General features: G+C 53.4%; 3 protein-coding genes across 3 annotated transcripts; 2 read left to right on the top strand and 1 right to left on the bottom strand.

The window, feature by feature from the left end:
• The first annotated feature begins 53 nt into the window (after positions 1-53).
• Positions 54-3,349, top strand: CSUI_003148 (uncharacterized protein). Its single transcript, XM_068063346.1, has one exon. It carries the CDS (start codon positions 701-703, stop codon positions 1,835-1,837), a length of 1,137 nt encoding a protein of 378 aa, XP_067924680.1. The 5' UTR covers positions 54-700; the 3' UTR covers positions 1,838-3,349.
• A 3,860-nt stretch (positions 3,350-7,209) lies between these two features.
• CSUI_003147 (uncharacterized protein) lies at positions 7,210-13,811 on the top strand (the record flags this gene model as incomplete). The annotated part of the gene is made up of 6 exons (XM_068063345.1): positions 7,210-7,353; positions 7,634-8,402; positions 9,000-9,391; positions 10,040-10,727; positions 12,167-13,138; positions 13,717-13,811. The coding sequence occupies 6 exons, from the start codon at positions 7,210-7,212 to the stop codon at positions 13,809-13,811; spliced, it is 3,060 nt and encodes a 1,019-aa protein (XP_067924679.1).
• A 928-nt stretch (positions 13,812-14,739) lies between these two features.
• CSUI_003146 (uncharacterized protein) lies at positions 14,740-17,352 on the bottom strand. The gene has a single exon (XM_068063344.1). The coding sequence runs from the start codon at positions 16,133-16,135 to the stop codon at positions 15,833-15,835; it is 303 nt and encodes a 100-aa protein (XP_067924678.1). The 5' UTR covers positions 16,136-17,352; the 3' UTR covers positions 14,740-15,832.
• Positions 17,353-17,911: the final 559 nt, after the last annotated feature.

Below are 17,911 nucleotides of genomic sequence, written 5' to 3'. Positions count from 1 at the left end.
GGCTTTGGCGGGCATATCAGGTACTGGACTACGAAACGCGGCAACTCTGCTACCGGCGCGTGTAGGCCAATAGACTGGACGAAGGGGTTATCAAGGGCCCCGATGTGGCTGTACGCACTTGAGTCTAGACGTCTCCAGTTTAGCCGTGTTGTGTCGGCGGGGCCTTGCCCTGACGAACAAGGGGGAGTCCCGGTCGGTAGTTCGGCAGGTGTCGCTCCGTGTCGGCCGCGCGTGGAAGCACTACGGATAAACTTGCTCCGTCTGGCGGCAACTGTCGTACCGATCATGAGATAGAGAAACCGTCACCTCGTGAATTTTGCGAATGTAACGGTTGCGGCTGGTTGCGCTGCGTTTTGAACTTATGCCCCCCCGATTTGCGATACGGTTTTCCCCAGAACTTTTGTCGTGCATTCGCCGCACCCAAGAAGATCGTGTCTCATGCGGGAAATCGGTTTCTACGACGATAGAAAAAGTTTTTTACGCAGGCGAGCGTTCCTTTTTCGGCTTGCGGGAGCCTCGTTTTCCGTCCAATCCATAGTAAGAAGGAGCAGCCTTCCAAATTTGTCGCCTTGCCTCTGGTGGTACTCGCTCGCGGTCAGCCGCTCTTCGGAAGAAGTTATTCTTTCCAGGGTTTCTGGCTACGCATCCATCCACTCGGACGGCTTCTTGTCTAGTATGCAGTGAAGCAGAGGAGGTGATAATGTGTGCATCTCAAACAATGCCGTCGCCATCACTCGCGCGGGGACTCTTCGCTCTTCGTGAGAATGGAAGTGAGGGAAAAGGAAAAGCAGGTTTTTCTCTTCAAACGTACGGCGAGCAGGTTCATGGTGGCCCGTCTACGTTTACTTCATCTCAAGATAGGTCTTTCATTCCACGCTCTGTCACTCGCTCTCTTGGAATGAGCGCACAACAACCCACGCGTCGAGCAAATGGACAAAAGGCTGATTATGGTCACCATCATAGCAATACGGGAACTACGAACTTTGATCGTGGTGATGCTGTTGGGACAGTGAAAGGAAAACGAAGGTCATCCACCACCCGAGGTTTTTCCACCAAGAGATCGTTGTCTTCCTCAGTGCAGAAGGCGCCTCGAAACACCGCTGTTATCGTCTGGCTTGTCTTCACTTTGATGGCGGCTGGGAGACTATGGAAATGCAGAATAGATCATTGGGGGGCACACCATCCAGTTCCGTCGCCCGGAGAAAGCACTGCAGGAAAGTCAGTTGTGAGAAGACTTGCAGAAGGAGGAACAGGAGGCGGACGCAGCTCGAGAGAACAGCAAAATCCGAGCAGCCGATCTCCGGAAGGAGAAGCAGGACCGAGTCAGAGGGAAGATCCCTCATGCAGACAAGAAGAAATGACGTTAGAAAGAATGGCAGCACGTGTACCACCGCGAAGGCCGGATAGGTCGAAACCCTTCACTGTAACAAATAGCGTGACAGCAGCAGCTGTTAAATTCGTCAACGTGCTAACAGAAATCGAAGCAAGCCCACTCGTAGGGACCACACATGAGTGGAGTAGCATGCGTGTGGAACTACTTACCCCTCTCTTCGAGGAAATTGAGCAAGAACTCGACGCTGTACTTTATGCGGCAGCATTCAGTCCAAATGTCAGCGCCTTTGTGGTGCCTCGAGAAGTCAGGGTGACCCGAAGCAGAGGATCAGCTGCCTACCAAGCAGGACTTGGACTGACGTTGTTAAAGCATGGGTGTCAGTTTCTGTTCGAGGGAAATAGGGAAAACGGAGAAAAGTGGGCCAGACGTGGCTTAGAGAACCTACGCGAGGCTATGATGGTGCTTCAGGATAAACTGGGCGCGGATAGTGAATCCACAGCGTAGTGATTTTGTCTGTCTTGCTGGGGAGAGTAGATGAAGAAGAGGAGTGCGGCAGAATGGGCTTGATAGGAGACAAAGATCTGCCTAAAACAAAAAAGAGATTCACTGTCGCAGGAGGAGAGAGGAAGAGCGCTTCTCGCCCTTCTGCACAGACCATCACCATACGGCCTGCTGTCAGATAGAAATGTCTTCACGCCTTACACGTCGAAGAGCTCTGAGGACGTAGACTAACAATGATGAGGCACTGTCCTCGTTCTTTTTCTTTGGCAAGAAGTGGGGCGAGCCAGAGCTTTTGTTCCGTGGAGACAATAGGAGAAAAAAAGAGAGTGGACAAAGCCAGACAGACGTGTCAGTAAATGTTGAGTGTGCTTCACCTCTTCACGCGAAACGCATCAACGTGTCAGCTACACCGCGAGAACACAGTGCTAGTTAAAAGACTCACTGTAATCCCCCGTTGTGCTTCCGGAAGTATCCAAGAGGTAGAGAAAGATATCACGATGATTGTATAGAAGATGCAAAGCCATCAACAACGTCAAGGGCTGTTGTGCATTTCTTGTCTCTTTTCACCACTCATGGTCCTATGGTGGCTTGTCCGGCGACGGATTTCTGCAGTTCGTTCGAGAGTCTGTCCTCTCGCTGGCTTCGTCTCATTGAGACATCAGGACAAGGATGCAAACGCATCAGTCAAACACGACGTGTCTTCGTGTCGTGGTTTTGTGTCTCGTCAGTTTCCATAGCTACTACCCAGCGGTGGTTCATTCTGATTGAGCCACAGGTTTCCGCTGTGCCCCGGTGATTCTCTGTACTTTCTCTTTTTCTCCCTTACTGAAGAGATGATGGTAGCTTGATTGTACAGTATCCCAGCTCACGCACTGCTGTTGGAAGTGTGGAGCAGACCTTCCTGGAGAGCTATTGCGGACGTGCCTCCTCGTATCAATATGTCTCTTGTCCAGTAGGGTGCCCGCCCGAGAGGACAGGAAGGTTTGCTTGATGATCGCAGGCGATGTCTTTCTGCAAGCCTTTACGATGCATGACGGACACGGTTCATTCTGCTCTGTCCTTGGTTTTCATTCGGCATCCGCAGGCGAGACTCCCCAGGACCGGTACTATCAGTACAGGCTGGACTTTGCAAAGCCATAGTTCGCAGGGAGGCTTCACAACTCTGTAGCTTTTTCTCCAGTGTCTCTCCATTGTTGCCTGCGGTTTTCCCCTTCATATTGACCCATTGACAGGGCCCAAATCGTAGATTTGATTTGGATGGCGGAATGGCACCAGCATATGAGGTATCATGTGCGAAAGTGTCTGTAAACGTGTCTCACGAGATGGCTTAGTCTCGTGGTGAGTTCTCGGGTAAGACAGCGTACATCTCGTTGTAGTGCAGCCGTTGTGGTGTAGTGATACACCTCGAAATTTATAAAGAAAGAACGCAACGTTTTTCCTTCTGGGACGGAAAAGGTGTGCAGGTGGTAGTAGGCTGTTGCGAGTGTGTAGTCTTTCGTGGACATGCTTGGGGGAGGTGAGCAAATCTTCTATAGACGTTTTTTTCGCTTTCTTTGAAGAGCGCACATGCCACGAACGGTCTTGGTGATATCGAAGTTCACTCGTAATATCTTGGCTCCGGAATCGTTACGAACCTGAACAGTAGAAAGAAAAGACGAGTGTTAAAAACCTTTTTCGACGTTTCGGTCAACCGGAAGGGATAGGAAATCCTGAGTGACCCATGTGGAAGTGATCAGCTGAGAACAAGGTGGCCAGGGTGAAAACGATAGAGGAATCTCCGACTGTCAACTGTCACGTCGATATTCAGGCCTTCCGGAGAAGCGAAATGAAGCAAGACACATTTCAACAGTGTCGTGGGGGACGCGAAAGAAGCAAACGGCCCCTCGGATGGATTAGAGATTTCTAGAGTCAGTCAGCGTAGACGCAGTGCTCCACGCTGCCATTGGTTCCAGAAAAATCCGGCTCGCTTACCTCTACCTGGAGAAGATTTAGACAGATGTTGCTGCAGAGAAAGAAGTGGAAGCTTACTAGTAGTAACGAGAAGAAAGCCGCTGCGGTTTCAATGCGTCCATCAGGTGCCAACGATGACCACGGGGGAGTAAGTTTTGAACCCTTCTCGAAATGTCGGGACACAAGTTTGGTGATTTGGGCTCTCCTCCTAACAGCCTTCAGAACTCTGCCCAGGGCAAGAGGAAGGCTTCCCTTCGCTGCCAACATCACCATGTATGAATGGCGGATATATATATATATATATATACTTATACTTGCCCCACTCCTCCAACCCTCCTTCATGAAGTACATCTATGCGCTTTATCACTACCTGAAAATCTATGCACCTACCATTTATCTGTCCCTCATTTGCACGTTTGTACTTCAATTGCGGTATGGTTAGGGTGTACACGGGTGCTCTGGACCAAGTGATAATCCTGCTTTATCTGAACCTAGAGAAGAAGAGCAGACACTCTAGAGACGGAAGCCCACAATGGTACACCTGTCCCACTACAAGGAGTTCTGTAGGCTTTTTATTACTAAGGAGAGAAGAAAGTCGGATTCTGTCAAAAAGTCAGAATCCTACTTTCCTCGTGGGTCGTTGGCTGTGCGTGTCAGTTTGCGTCACAGCTGCAGCAACACATGGCATTGGCGAACCTTGATAGAATGCCGCCAGTTGTTGTCTTGCAGGCGCCACATTTCTAACTGTAGTGTCCAGCTCTTTTTCGTTTGTCTCCCCCAGCCAGTCGCTGCTGGTTAACGGGCCCGGAGAGTGGTGCCTCTATTCCGCCTCCCGGATTGCGGAAAGGAGCTTGCGGCCTGCTACGCGGGGCTGGTTGACTGCAGGCAGCAGTATGGAGTACTGGTAGTCAGTCCTCTACGTAGTCACTTCCGCTACATCCGGCCTATCCTGCCACCGGGCTTCCAAGGGAGTACTAGCGCGCCGATGCAGTCCCGCTCACGAACATACCTGTACTCGCAATAAATTTGTCCCCCCTCGGCCGTAACAGTGGGGAGTTGCTACAACACAGTAGCGTAGGGGAACAGGCAACCCCTCACGGGGTAGTAAACTGTCAGCTTGGCAGAATGTGGGTCATGTCGAGCTGGGGAGTGACGCCCGGGAGCCGCCTGCGGCTCGTGAATGCTTGCAGGCTGCGTTGTTCGGGATGTGTGCTCGTCAGAAGGTTCCATTGCCAGGGGCTGTGTGTTCGTCGCTACGGAGTCAGGACACTTCCAAATTCCCCGGAGTTTCGACTTCATCCACTATGATGACCGCTTTAGTAGCGGTTTTCATGACACGCCAGTCAGCCACCGGCTTCAGGTGAACGCGGTCACTATCAGTACAAAAGATGCAGAGGGCAATAGCCGGCTTGTGTGTGGAGCAACGGAGTGATTGCGGAGAGCAAGCCTCGGCCGTTCCACACCCCGGGAGGTTCCACAATGGTGTTTCACTTGGCGCGCGATCATGCCAGCCCGTACATCGATCTCTTTCAATGCTCGACGAAGCAGCCAATCCCAGGTGTTTCGGGCCAAGAGTTGTCAGATTACAGGCTCATTCCGTAGCACACGAAACTTGTGTGTGCTCGAGTGCTACCCGTGCTTCACCGAGCCTCCAGATCGAGCACGAATTGTAAGGCTTTGGCGGTGTGGTAAGCCAACTAAGGGCACAGTGCCCCGAGCACGGGCGAATCATCTCTTGACTGCCGGGTACCGGTGCATTCCAAGGCCGAAAGACTATCGGTGACGAGCGCCTCCTCTCGGAGAAGCTAGAGCTCTCTTATCAGCACACTCGAACGCCAAGTGTCCCCAGCGCTACAATGCGACTGAGTGCCGTGCAACAATCCTTCTCCATGTCGCGACACCGACCACTCTACGCATACCAAAGAACGGGCGCTGCACTTCGGAGGGGACGAACCGTGCGCGCCGTGCCGTCACTTCTTTGGTCATTGCGCTGGACGGGGCACACCGAGACGACTGTCCTGCCCAGTGCGGCACGGACAGCCCTCTCATTGCAGCTGGCCCCCGAGGAAACAGGCTAAGAGGTACGGATCTCCTGCACCTACGTAGGGTAGCCGACAGCCGAACAGCGTCTCTTCGCCTAGTAAAACTGTAGAAAGGACCTGTTGAACGGAACCGGCACCAGATGTTTCTGCGGACTGCCCAACACCCGGCTCCGTTCAGTCAAGCACACCACTGCCCGTCAGCACAGGCGCAGCAGAAAACAGTCGCTCCTGTTAGCTGGGAGCCACCCATCGTGACCGAGTGGGGAGTTCACCGTCAGGCCTGACAATCACTACGCTTGGTAGCGCACTCGCGTCTCTCTCGTCGCTTTTTCTCAACGGTGCGCCCGAGATGAGGCATTCTAGTCGGTCTCATTCCGCCGCCTGGGAATTTTCAGTGCCCTGGTGGAGAGAGAAGTCTGGATTCCTCTCGAGCTGCTTCGCTGAGGAGAGGGCCGCCGCCTTTCCTTTGCCCTAGTTCAACTGCCGGCATAGCCGGCTTTACTTATTTTCACAGCAGCGCATCTTCGGGATGCGAACCACCGGGGCCGGGAGCCCAAGTCTGTCACCGGCGTCGCCAGTGTGTCTTATTGTCCCGGGCCCAGAGCTCTTGTGCAGCTCGTGCTCGCCAAGCTGCAATTCGTCCAACCGTACAGTGTACCGTTTTAGAGTGTTCAAGTGTGACTCATGGAGAGTACCGGACACTGCTATTTGCTATTGCCAAGGTAGACTGGGAATAGTCCTGAGTACGCAGCTTAACACAGGTGTGTGTTTCTCGTATGTGGCCTTTGAGGGGAGTGTACACGGGACTCAGAGACTTCACTTCTCTAGGCTTTGACGATTATTATCTCTTTAAGAGGGGGTAAGCCAGGAGGCCGCGACTGCTGTGCCGGCCACGATGACTTGGCAATCGTCTCAGACATGGCTGTTAATGGTGTTCCTCCTTTTGTCCGGTCGGAACCCACCTATCACACGTAGGCAGGTTGCTTCAAGAAGACAGGACGGACAAAAACGGAGCTTGTCTACATCTGAAGAAAGCTGGTGCGCCGAGGCCGCAGAGCTTTCGCCGTCAAGCTCGGGGGAAGTTCCGACTGCTCCAGAGACGCGGCAGGCTCCGGGCCCACATTTTACTCCGTCGGCAGCCTTGGGCCTAGCGCAAGCTGATGATTACGGGGGCAGCAGCTCCTCGACTCCAGGAACGGCTGCAGCGGAGGCTAGGGCGTTACGAGCTGACTTGGAAAGGACTAGAGCCCGCAGGCACAGGTTTGCTGCCAGAATGAGGAGCCTGGCTGCCCGATGGAGGACTTTTGATACATACCTTGCTGAAGCCCGGCGGGAACGAGGACGGCGCAAAAAGGCCGTGAGTCCTCGGAAATTTCAATCACTATGCCTCGTCGCTCTGCGGCGTCGACGGCAGCGTTCGCACTCAGAGATTCATCAGTGGTGGCTTCGTTTTCTCTTGTGCGGCGAAACCAGTCACCAGCTCTATGGGCTTCACGCTGCAGAAGGATGCATTCTGCACTGAGGCAGGTGAAACCAGTGATCCACTCAGTACCCCACCAGAAGAGCTGGTAGCAAATGAATGAGGAGACACCGTCGTGATTCAGGATTTTTCTTTGAAGCCAATCAGGCAGCGTCACCGGGGACCGTGAAACAGTTACAGTTGCGCGTGCCCCTACAGCGCGTCTTGTGTGCCGGTCGTGCCAGGCACTCCTTGTTGGGTCTGACACATCGCAGGCTAAGGTCTCCCCTTTTGACTCCCGCTGCGGCTCCGGATATCACTGGGACTGTCTGTCTCGTACTGTCGCAGGTTCCCAAGCAACCACTTGGGGAAGTTTCCGAGGCCGAGCTTGCAATATACCAGGTCCGGTACGCTCGGGGCGCCCCTCAGAGGCAACAAGAGATCACAGAGCTGAAGAAACAAATCGAATCGCTCGACCAAAAGGAGAAATCCATTGCAGTTGAGCTTTTGTGGCGTGAACCGCCTCACCTCGCAGTGACATCAGCCAGCGATTTTGGCCTTTCTGCGCGCTCAGTGGACGAAAATCGGTCGGGCACCTCAGATTCTGAAAACTCAGCGGTGGCCCTCAGGGAGACCAAGTTGGCATCTCTAGCATCGACGCCGGACGAGGCAGGCCCTAGTGACACTGATGCTAGGCAGTGGCAAGAAGAGGGCTGGAGACTTGAGCAACAAGTTGCGTCAGCAAGGAAACTTCTTCGGTCCCACCACACGGAAGGTGCCGCCTCGCATTTTACTCACGAAGGCGGTGTGCCAGGCCAGCTTTGGCCGTATGCAAGTGGCAGCAGCAGTATTGATGAGCTGAAAGAACCGCTGGCCGTTTCTAAGCAGCAGCGGGAGGATCGCAAAAAGCCGACCGGAGACATGACTCTCCCCAAGTCACCCCCTTATTCAGCGGTAGGCCCGACAGTGGCGCGGACGCACCATGGCGCGACAGGTCGAGAGCCTGCTGCGGAGCGCGTCTCTCCGATAACGAGCAATCCAGAGGCCGAGCGTGGTGAGGGTCCCTCCACCTCAGGAATGTCTTCCTGGTCCACGAGAGCTACTTCAGATGTGCACGGTTCGTCAAATGCCTTTAGCGACCTGCGTGTCCTTTGTCTCGCAACAGAAACGCAGCAGTCTGGCGACAGTTGTAGCCGCATCTCAGTGGAGTGGTTTTCGAGGGACTTACTAGCAGCTTACCGTAGGACAGCCGACTAGACCAGGGAGGCTTCTTCGTTTTCACGTTGCGGTTCTGGCAGGTAGGTAGACTCGATGTCGGGCCTGGCGTTGAAGGCGTCGTGCTCTTCTGTGGGTCGCACCAGCTGTTTCCTTTTTTAGACATTAGGATACCCTCCCTGGTCGAGCGCACGTTCCATCGCGATTCCTGAATTCGAAATTCATCTTGCTATTGTCGCTCGCGTTCCAGGAGCTGCACAGTACATTCACCCCCCCCCCGATAAAACCTAGGGGCGACGCAACGACGTTGCGTTCACAACACGACAGCACGCAGGTTCTTCTGTCTACAGTCGCTCCTGAAGCGCTGGCCTGCACCCTGTGCCGCCGTGTTAGGTAACAGAATGAGACACAGCTGCTTTCCGGCTGTCACCCTGCGTATGGACGGTACCACCCTTGAGAGCGAAGCTGGATCTTGTGATCGCTCTGACTGCGTGGTCAGGTCAGGTCCCGGCGCAGGAAGCCACTATTAGCGAGGCTCCTACAATTCCGAGAACTCAGACGACGGTGGAGCCGGTACAGAGCACAGTGTCCAGATCGGAAACACCAGTAAAGCGGAAAGGGATAGAAAACCCGTCACCGGCCCGGTTGACCTCTCCGGATGGTGGCACGGGGGAAACTGCGGGTAATAGACTTGGACGGAGAGCCGACTTGAGGTCAGAGAGTGATCACCCTGGGCCTGCATGGAAGTGGTTGAACGATTTGATGATGGTTGAAGGCCGGCTCCATCACCTGCGTGTGCTACTCTCGAATAATTCTCGACGTTGGGGAACCGTCGAAGCTTATGTCACATTTACCTGGCAAAGCCTTCAGAGAAGCCGCCCTGGATGGCGGGTGAGGCCAACTCGTGAGCGTTGAATGGTTAGCTGACGGTCACAGCCCAGTGCTACTCGACCGCTGAAGAATGGTTCAGTCTCCGGGGAGGGAGAGGCCCGGGGGACGTTCTGAGGTGGTCGGAGGGCGTGCATCGCTCCACAACATGACAGATATGAAAGGCTCGTGTCGCGGGAAGTCTGACGCAGGGGTTTTGAGAGCATCTTCTCGAACGGGTGTGTGCAGTAAGCACTCTGGAGAGAGATTCTCCCGTCTAGGCGAGCTGCGCGACCTTTTGCCACCCTGTGTGAGCTTCTATGAAAACAGTTTCGTCAGCGGCGAACTGTGCCATGGTAACTAAAGTGCAAGGCCCCGGCAACTCAGCTGGGCGTTGCCACCACAGTTCGGCACACATTCATAAGGTGTACTAGAAGGGAGTAACGAACACTGAACATTGTGCTGTGCTTCACTTCTGCCTGTGGACGGCCTCGCAGAGAGGACAAACGTCGTGAACAGAGGGCTTCTTGGCTTTCGTAACTCTAAAGGCTGTCCACTCGAGCAGTGCGGACCAGTGTTGTCTCGGTGCTAGGACACACGCCTTTTCTCAAGGCCGTCTGCTCTATCTTACTTTTCGTACCCTGAAGGTTACGTTTTCCTTATTTCCTGCAGAAGGAGAAAGGTTTTCCACCGATTCCCGAAGACCAAGCCGAGATATACAGGCAGCGGTACCGACTGCTCGCACCTGTAAAGTTGAGGGACCTGGCAGAACTAAGAAACCAGATTGCGGAGGCCAAACGGCTGAAGACAGATCTCGAGAAAAAACTGGAAGCGGTGTCCGCAGCCGACCCCTTGGGAGTCCAGTCAGTTGCTCCGTATGTATCCCGCGCGCTGCGGAAGAGGATTGACGCGGCAATCGTAGGGAGACCGAAAGGATCCGTGGCCGGTGGAGTGAGAGGTACCTGGAAACCCGCGGACGCGTCGTCCCCGGACGAACCGGCTTCGCTCGCAACCCAAATTCTGATACTAAAGAAGCAGCTCAACGTTTTACGCCATCGCATCCAGAAAGGGAACCAGAAGGTCGAAGAACTCTCGCGCTCTCTCCCATCTCCGGACAGTGCGATGTTCGACCACAGGAAAGAGGAGTTCCGTCAGCGAGAAAGTTTGGTCGAGGCCGATGTCGAACTGCGTAAAGCTATCACGGAAGAGATCGGACGTCTTGAAATCAGGATAACTCAACTTGAACATCCCTCCGCGGAGGGCGGGGCAAGGCGGCGCCGTCGGCGCTTCGCTGAACGGCTACTAGCCCGCGAGAGCGCTATGAGGTCGCTCGCAGAAAGACCATTTGACTCAACCATAGGTACGGGCACTGTTGAGACACGGTCTCGAGCTGGACAGCTTTTAGAGTTTTTCCCGGTTACTATCCGGGGCACATAGGGAGTCAGTCTTTCAGCTATTTGAGTTGCGCCTGTTTCGCTTCAGCAGCGTTACTTATCGAGAGGTGGGAGACCGCTTTCTCAGCCAGTCCCGTTGAGTTTCATATTCGAAATCCTAAATCCGCATCGCGTGGCTGCGTTTACCGCAGACAGAACTCTCACCGTTTGGTCCGTTGCGTAGTGCCGGACCGCGAACGGCGACAATCCCACAAGCCTCAGGATCAGCTGTGAACTGCGAATTGTGTCCTTAGTGTCTGTGTTACTATTTTGTGAGTCCAGTGTCGGCTTGCTTTTACTCTTGGACTGGGAGTAGAGCTTTCAGCGGGCTACTCATCAACAAAAAAGAGTCCGTCAGCGTGGGGGCAATCGGGCAACGCTTTGACAGTTTCCGCGTTCTTTCGTCTTGCAGTGGCGCACTGGGCTCTCCACGTGTACTTCCCATCCCAGGAGGAGCCAACACATTCTTTTGGCCCGGTTTGTCCTTACCTTGTTGAAACACCTTCCGGCGCGGCTCATCAGTAGGGCAGCACACATTGATGCTGAGAAACGGGGTTTAGCCAGTGAGAGCGCCGGTTCGTTCGGTGCCCTTTCTGACTGGATGAAGTAAGACGCCGAAGGGGCGGGCCTCCCAGCTTGAAGACATCCAGCAATGAAGAGAAAGGGTCTCTTCGCTTATCGTGGCTTTATTTGGTTTGGATAGTCCCGCTCCTAGCGGATACGGGTATTGTGTGGAAAGTCATTGAGTACGAGTGTGCACTCAGTGTATATATCTCGGGACTATATAGTGTACAGTACAGAGTCATCTCCGAAGTCTCGAGATGCCTTAGCGTGGTCAACGGGAGCTGGGACGCTAGCGCCTTGGGCAACTGGTCACCTCTCAAAAGTTTGTCGTCCTCGCTACGGTGTTTGTTGTGTCTGAACCCGTGGGTCGGCGATTTGAACTGGTTAAGTGCTAGTGATGGCCCGGAGTAGGTGCAAAGCTGTTTTTCTTTTTCTGTTATCACCGAGCGAGGTCAGGCCACTCGTTCCTAAGCATCCCAGTCTGCAGATGACTGGCTCCGTTCCAATCCAGTATTGAGCGCATGTGCTGGTAAAGAGGGCGGAAAGGATGTATGGTCCCGGACAATACATCGCACCAACTTCTTGCAGCGAGGTGCTAGGTTGGCTGCCCTGAGTGTTTAGCCATTGTGTGAGGCAGGCCCTGGGCCCGCGGTGACACATGGAATGCTTCTTCTGTCAACTGCAGGTGTTTCTCCCATCCGCGTACAAAGGAAAGGCGTCTTGTTTTGCAGTGGACTGCGCACGCCTGCAAGACTGAGAGTTAATACGTGGGGCCGGCGTTCTGTGCTTTTGTTGATGACAGAGCATCATTCCCGGACAGCTTCGCTATCCGGCCTACGGGAGCAGAATGCTGATTCAGCGACGCCTCCCAGCAGCCCCGTCAGTCCCTCTCTCAGTGGTACACGAGTGTCACCGCCAACGAAGTCGCAAATTCTCCCGTCTGTCTCGCTGCCGGCTCGACGTGGGGAACCAGCAATGGCAGGCTCGAGTGAGACACTCTTTGGTCTCCATCAAGGACCGGCAGCCGTGACCGAGCCTACCTTCGGCGGCCGCCCCAGTATTGACCACCCAGGCTGCTCGCAAGTACCGAGGGTCTGTCTCTCACGTGGAGCGATGGCACTGAACTATCGACCTCCGCCCGGGAACCCGGGAGAAGCTGAGCGGCGCAGTGGGACAGGCAAGGCTTCTGGGCACTGGACGGAAACAGCACTCACCGGTGAACTTCACACGATAGGACTGCAGAGAGAAGAGGCAGGCACTACCGCGAGTGTGCCGTTCTTTCCTTTCCCGTTAGCACCTGCTCCGAACCCCCACGCGCCTTTCGGTGAATCCACCAAAGTGGAGCGAGGAAACGAGAGTCGTCAAGGGAGTTCATCCGAAGGGACGCGCTTTCCACAGTCCCTCTCTCCACCACGTGCAGGCGCCGGCTCACCTTCGAGTTTCCCGTTACCGGCGGCGGGGCCGGCAACAGGTCCTCTCAGTTTTTCTTCTCGAACACCCTGGCAACCTCAGCCTTCAGGCAGGCGGGGAGACTGGGAGACACACGCAGCCATGTTTAGGGGGTCCTCATCAGCATATAGACTGTCGCTATCGGCTGCGAGGGAACAACATTCTGTCGAGAGCGTGGGATTTCCAAGGGCCGGTTTGCTGCCGTTCCAGACTAGGTCTCCAGTCCGCCACGCCTCCGCGCAGATAGCGGCGTCCCCCGCCCAGAGAGGCCAGCCGGGGCTGCGGTTTTTGCCATCTGGTACTCAAAGCGTCTCTCCTATTGCTGGTAAGTCTATATGCACAAATGACTTGCCCAAAGGGGGCTGCGGCCGCAACCATGGAGTAGTCAGTGAAACACATACAAAAGCATGCCAGAATGGGGGGCGCGCTTAGGTCGGTTTCCACTGAGGAACTGTGCTGACATGGGAACGTGTGAGAGGGTTATAAGCGAGGCTGTGGAGTCCGAACTGGCAGGTCCCTGCCGCAGCAGCATCATTGGTAATCGAGGGGGAGGCAACCACTGGGCCGCGCAGGAACAGCCGTCACTGTGGTCTGAAAATCATCTCGCGCTCAGAGTATCTGACCCCGAGGCTGTATATGGAAGTGGCGCGAACATGTTCTCTCTGGACAGACCGGGTTTGACGTTGACTCTGAACATCCCCTTCTCTTGGGGCCGCTCCGGAAGTCCCGAGCTGAGTGCAGACACGCTGTCCCATCCTTGAAAAACGAGCCTCCCCCCGTTCCCTGAGTGTTCGCACTGTGTGTTGAGAAAGGCTTCCGCGGCACAGCAGGGACTGGCCTCATTGCTCAGTGCATTGCGACCGCGGCAGCAATATGTCGGTGCTGTCTTTTGATGTTGTTCAGCAGGGCAGTTCTCTGCGCCGTCCTCGCCACCTACGTCCCGATACGGTCCCTGGAGCACGAATGTCTACACCTTCCAGCCCGCCGACCACATCTAAATCACCACGCTTTTGCAACGTGTGTCCGGGTTTTGAAGAAATGATCTTTTCTCGTTCACCGCTTGAGGAGAGGGAGTGCCGACAACTGACGCGCATGCGGCCTCGACGCACGCAATGAGCTAATGTACGTCGGCACTTGCGCTCTCCCGCGCCTCTGGACTGTGCCCGTCACCGGCATAGGGGCCACGTTGGCCGCCGCAGACTTCTTCCGTTGTCTCCGGATATGCGATGGCTCACGTCGCGATTCATATAGCAGGGTAATCACTTTCTTAACTGTCATACCGTACCGATGAGGTTCGAGTATGTCATTCACCGATCGTGCTGTGCCGTAGGTAACGAAAGCATTCACCGCCGGATTTGTGATTGTTGAGGGACGTTTTCCTGCTCAGGCGTAGTCACGGAGTAATTTGGGAGTGCCATGTTGAAAACAGGTAGTTTACGGTGTGCCGTTCGTGAGTAACTAGGTTTTGCGAGACTGTGTGGGTTCGAATTAAGTGCCGGTGTCGCCACGAGTTCACTAGTCTGCGTGTTCACAGGGGTACGACCATCTCACCCCTTTCGCGCAGCACATGCGATGCAGCCTTTGAACTATAAAAGCGCACCTTACATGGTGTCATGTTTAACAGCACTTCATTTCTATAGCTGTGATGAGACAGGTCTGCTTTCCGACATCAGCGGCTAGTTGATGCTTACATGGTGTCATGTTTAACAGCACTTCATTTCTATAGCTGTGATGAGACAGGTCTGCTTTCCGACATCAGCGGCTAGCTGATGCTTACATGGTGTCATGTTTAACAGCACTTCATGTCTATAGCTGTGATGAGACAGGTCTGCTTTCCGACATCAGCGGCTAGCTGATGCTTACATGATGTCATGTTCAACAGCACTTCATGTCTATAGCTGTGATGAGATAGGTCTGCTTTCCGACCTTCGAAGGAGATTGACTGATACCGTGACTATAACTACCACGTAGATCTCTCCTACTCATCCTTAGTCGTTATGACAAGCGTGTACGCACGTTCTTATTTATCTCTTGACGTATCTGGAATAACGTATGGCAGCGGAAGAAAAAAAAAGAGATAAATGAGTTTCGAGAGAAAGGAAACAAGTCTTCGAGACGATAAGTATCTTGACATGTCTTTCAAAATCTATCGGTCCGTATAGATAGATAGATATAGGTATGCGCCTCAGGCGGAGATAGAAATGACGTACGAAATACTCTATCCATTCTCGAACATATTACATGGTACACGACCAAGCTAGGTGTCTGAGTGAAAGCGATAGCAACCGAAAAGAGAGTGACAGAAAGAAAGACATAGAGAGATTGAGAAAGCGAGAAGGAATGAGACAAAGGGGAAGAGAGAGGAAAACCACGAAACAGGCATGGAGAATCTTGGCTAGAAATGAAGGAGTTGAAGAGAAAGAATCGAAGCACACACACCGCCGACAGAAGAAGAGAAAAGAAGTTTGCCCAAAACTGATGGACAGGTAATAATGACGGAGAGAGATTAGTTCAGGTAGATAGATAGATAGATTGAATATAGATAGATGGATTAAAGACAGATAGATAGATGGATAGATAGTTACATGACGTTGCGGGGAGGCTGATTGATTCTTCGGCGAAAAGAGAACAGTGAGATTTCTATGTCTACGAAGAGAAGAAAGGATACGAGATAACTGAGCGACAGAGGGCCAAGCAGTCGTCTTCCCCAGGGAGCAGATGTACGTACACTATGGGTAGCTTATTCTAAGATACATAGATAGACTGAAAATATAAGAAGAAAGAACGAGATATAGTTATACAGACAGCGAGAGACAGAAAAGAGGGAGGAGAGCCAACTGAGGGAGAGAAGAAGAAAAGGGAGTGGAATCCTAGAGAGAAAAAAAGGAAGCCCCCCATTAGACAGATGAGAATGACTACACTTTTCTAGTATAGATACCAACACAGTATGAAGCAGATACGGAGGTTAAGATACGGGTTACTTCTTTTTCTGAATAGACGACGAAAAGACAGGCAGTTTTCATCCGCCCGGGCAGATGAACAAGGAGAGTGCCCATGAGAGATCACACCCCCAGACAGCGAAAAAGAACGCCCTTGAAGCGCCTGTTTTCGCACATCGTACACCGGGGACGAAGGGAGAAAAAAAGAGATCAGAAGAAAGACAGAAGAGGAGAGGCAAGCTTGATAGCGTATACACTGGGAACACACTGGTCCGGTGAGAAGAGGATGAGATGTTGGTGGGCACTGCAAAACGCAACACGAAACGGCCACCTCCCCTCCCCTCTTTTTTCAGCAAAGGAACTCGATCAAAGAAGAGCGACATCCATGTTTGAAGAAATGAAAGAAAACTACTGCAAGTAAAAGCAGAGGCGAAGCGTATGCTCACCGCCCCGCCGAAGCAAGAGAGAAGAGAACGCGCGACGGGACCGACGGCTGCCTCACGTACACACTCCACTGAGACAGCGGAGTTTCTACTTACATGACTGAAGAGGAATACAAAAGTCAGGTAGGCGTAAGGTCGGATAATCCTCTTTTTCCCAGGAATCTCGCTCAAGCGCGGGAGGGCTGGATTCTCAGCGTGTTCGTGTTGGACTTGTACCCTTACCCCCTTTCCTTACAGCGAACGAAGGGAGGGGATTGAGAATGAAGGCAGAAGGGAGATGCCCTGCTTCTTCACACGACATTCAGTCCCGGTGAACAACTACCGGCACGAGGGCGTACAAACGGCACGGGTACAGGCGAAAACTGACGTGGAAAAGCAGAGACTCGCCGCCTGTCTCTTGGCTTTCGGTACTACTGCTGCTACTACTCCCCGGGCATGCTCTCGGGTGTACATACACCTTTTGAAACGAATGCACTAACAAAGAAGCCGAGCCTGCCTCTGAGCTGTAGGGAGTAAAGGAAACTCAGAGAAAAGAACGGCCTCAGCAACGGGAGCAGGAGAGCGAAAAGCAACAGAGTTTACTGTCCAGCATGCACATTCAGGAGAGTATGTCCGACCAAAATGTGCGGGCACAGCAGTCTGGCCCTCGTAACCAGAGAACAAAACCCGTCCCCTCACGACATCTAGAAAAGCCGAGAAACAGGGAAAAAGTCTTTCGCGTAAAGGGTAGGCAGGTTTATACATAGGGATAAGAGCAAGCCTAGAGAACGCAAAGGAGAAACTTCAACCGCAAACCGCAGAGGGATCGAATGAGGCCCGGCGCCACATGCAAACCGCGAACGATTAGAACCACTACATCGACCCCCTCTCTAGACATCCAGCAGATGCAACTGAATTCATATGACTCACATACACGACCCACCCGACAGAAGTGTGACACCAGACAAGCAGAAACTTGTCTATACAAACATGATGTCCCGCCATGTATGAACTCACATCCTCAAGCTCCCTTCCCGTGAAAGCATCCTCACCAGCAGAAGGCAGGAGGCTCCGTAGCACCAACCACCTCGCTGCGAAAACAGAACATATCTTGTCATGTCCGTCGTGGAAGAGCCGACGCCCGACTGCCGTGTACCTCTCCGGTTTTCAAATAGAACTATTCAAGAGGTGCCTTATGACTGCGTCCCCAGCTACTCTGCATGCACCTCCACTATCTGGACAGCCTTGTCCTGGAATGGATTCCTCACAGAACCACGGCCCGCCCTACGCGCTGAAGGGTTGAGACGCGCCTGCCATCGAGGACATATAGGGTGTTAACGATCGTGAGTTGGGCAAGTAGTGAACCTGATAACTTCGTGTCCCCCCCGAGGCCGGACTCTCCGGAAAGAATGCCCGCAGAGGCGTTTTCAAGCAGTGGGAAGACTCAGCGCGCGTTCCTGTTGACTCAGACCAAGTTTTTAGGGACACGGCGCGAGCGGTCAAGCGCTTTAGCTGAACCTACCGCATTGCGCCGGCACTTTTCTTCCTGGCCCTTGACCGGGCTCAGACAGACGTCGCTGATCAGTCAAAAGCAAGTGATCTGACTCGCGGGCTTGCTAGTCCAGCATTCGAGGAAGGTGTACACCAGCTAAGTCTGAGAACGCCGCTGTAACATCTGTAACACCCAACCCCAAATGTTGAGGGTCACCCCCTTAGATCGGGGGACAAGCAGAGGTA

The sequence above is a fragment of the Cystoisospora suis genome (assembly GCF_002600585.1).
Source record: "Cystoisospora suis strain Wien I chromosome Unknown contig_1366, whole genome shotgun sequence".
Classification (NCBI taxonomy): Eukaryota; Apicomplexa; class Conoidasida; order Eucoccidiorida; family Sarcocystidae; genus Cystoisospora; species Cystoisospora suis.
The sequence above is the reverse complement of the archived record's forward strand: the minus strand, read 5'-3'. Positions and strand labels throughout refer to the sequence as shown.

Excerpts from the sequence above, each read along its gene's own strand:
- CSUI_003148 (XM_068063346.1), top strand. The coding sequence starts at position 701 with ATGTGTGCATCTCAAACAATGCCGTCGCCATCACTCGCGCGGGGACTC.
- CSUI_003146 (XM_068063344.1), bottom strand. The coding sequence starts at position 16,135 with ATGTCGCTCTTCTTTGATCGAGTTCCTTTGCTGAAAAAAGAGGGGAGG.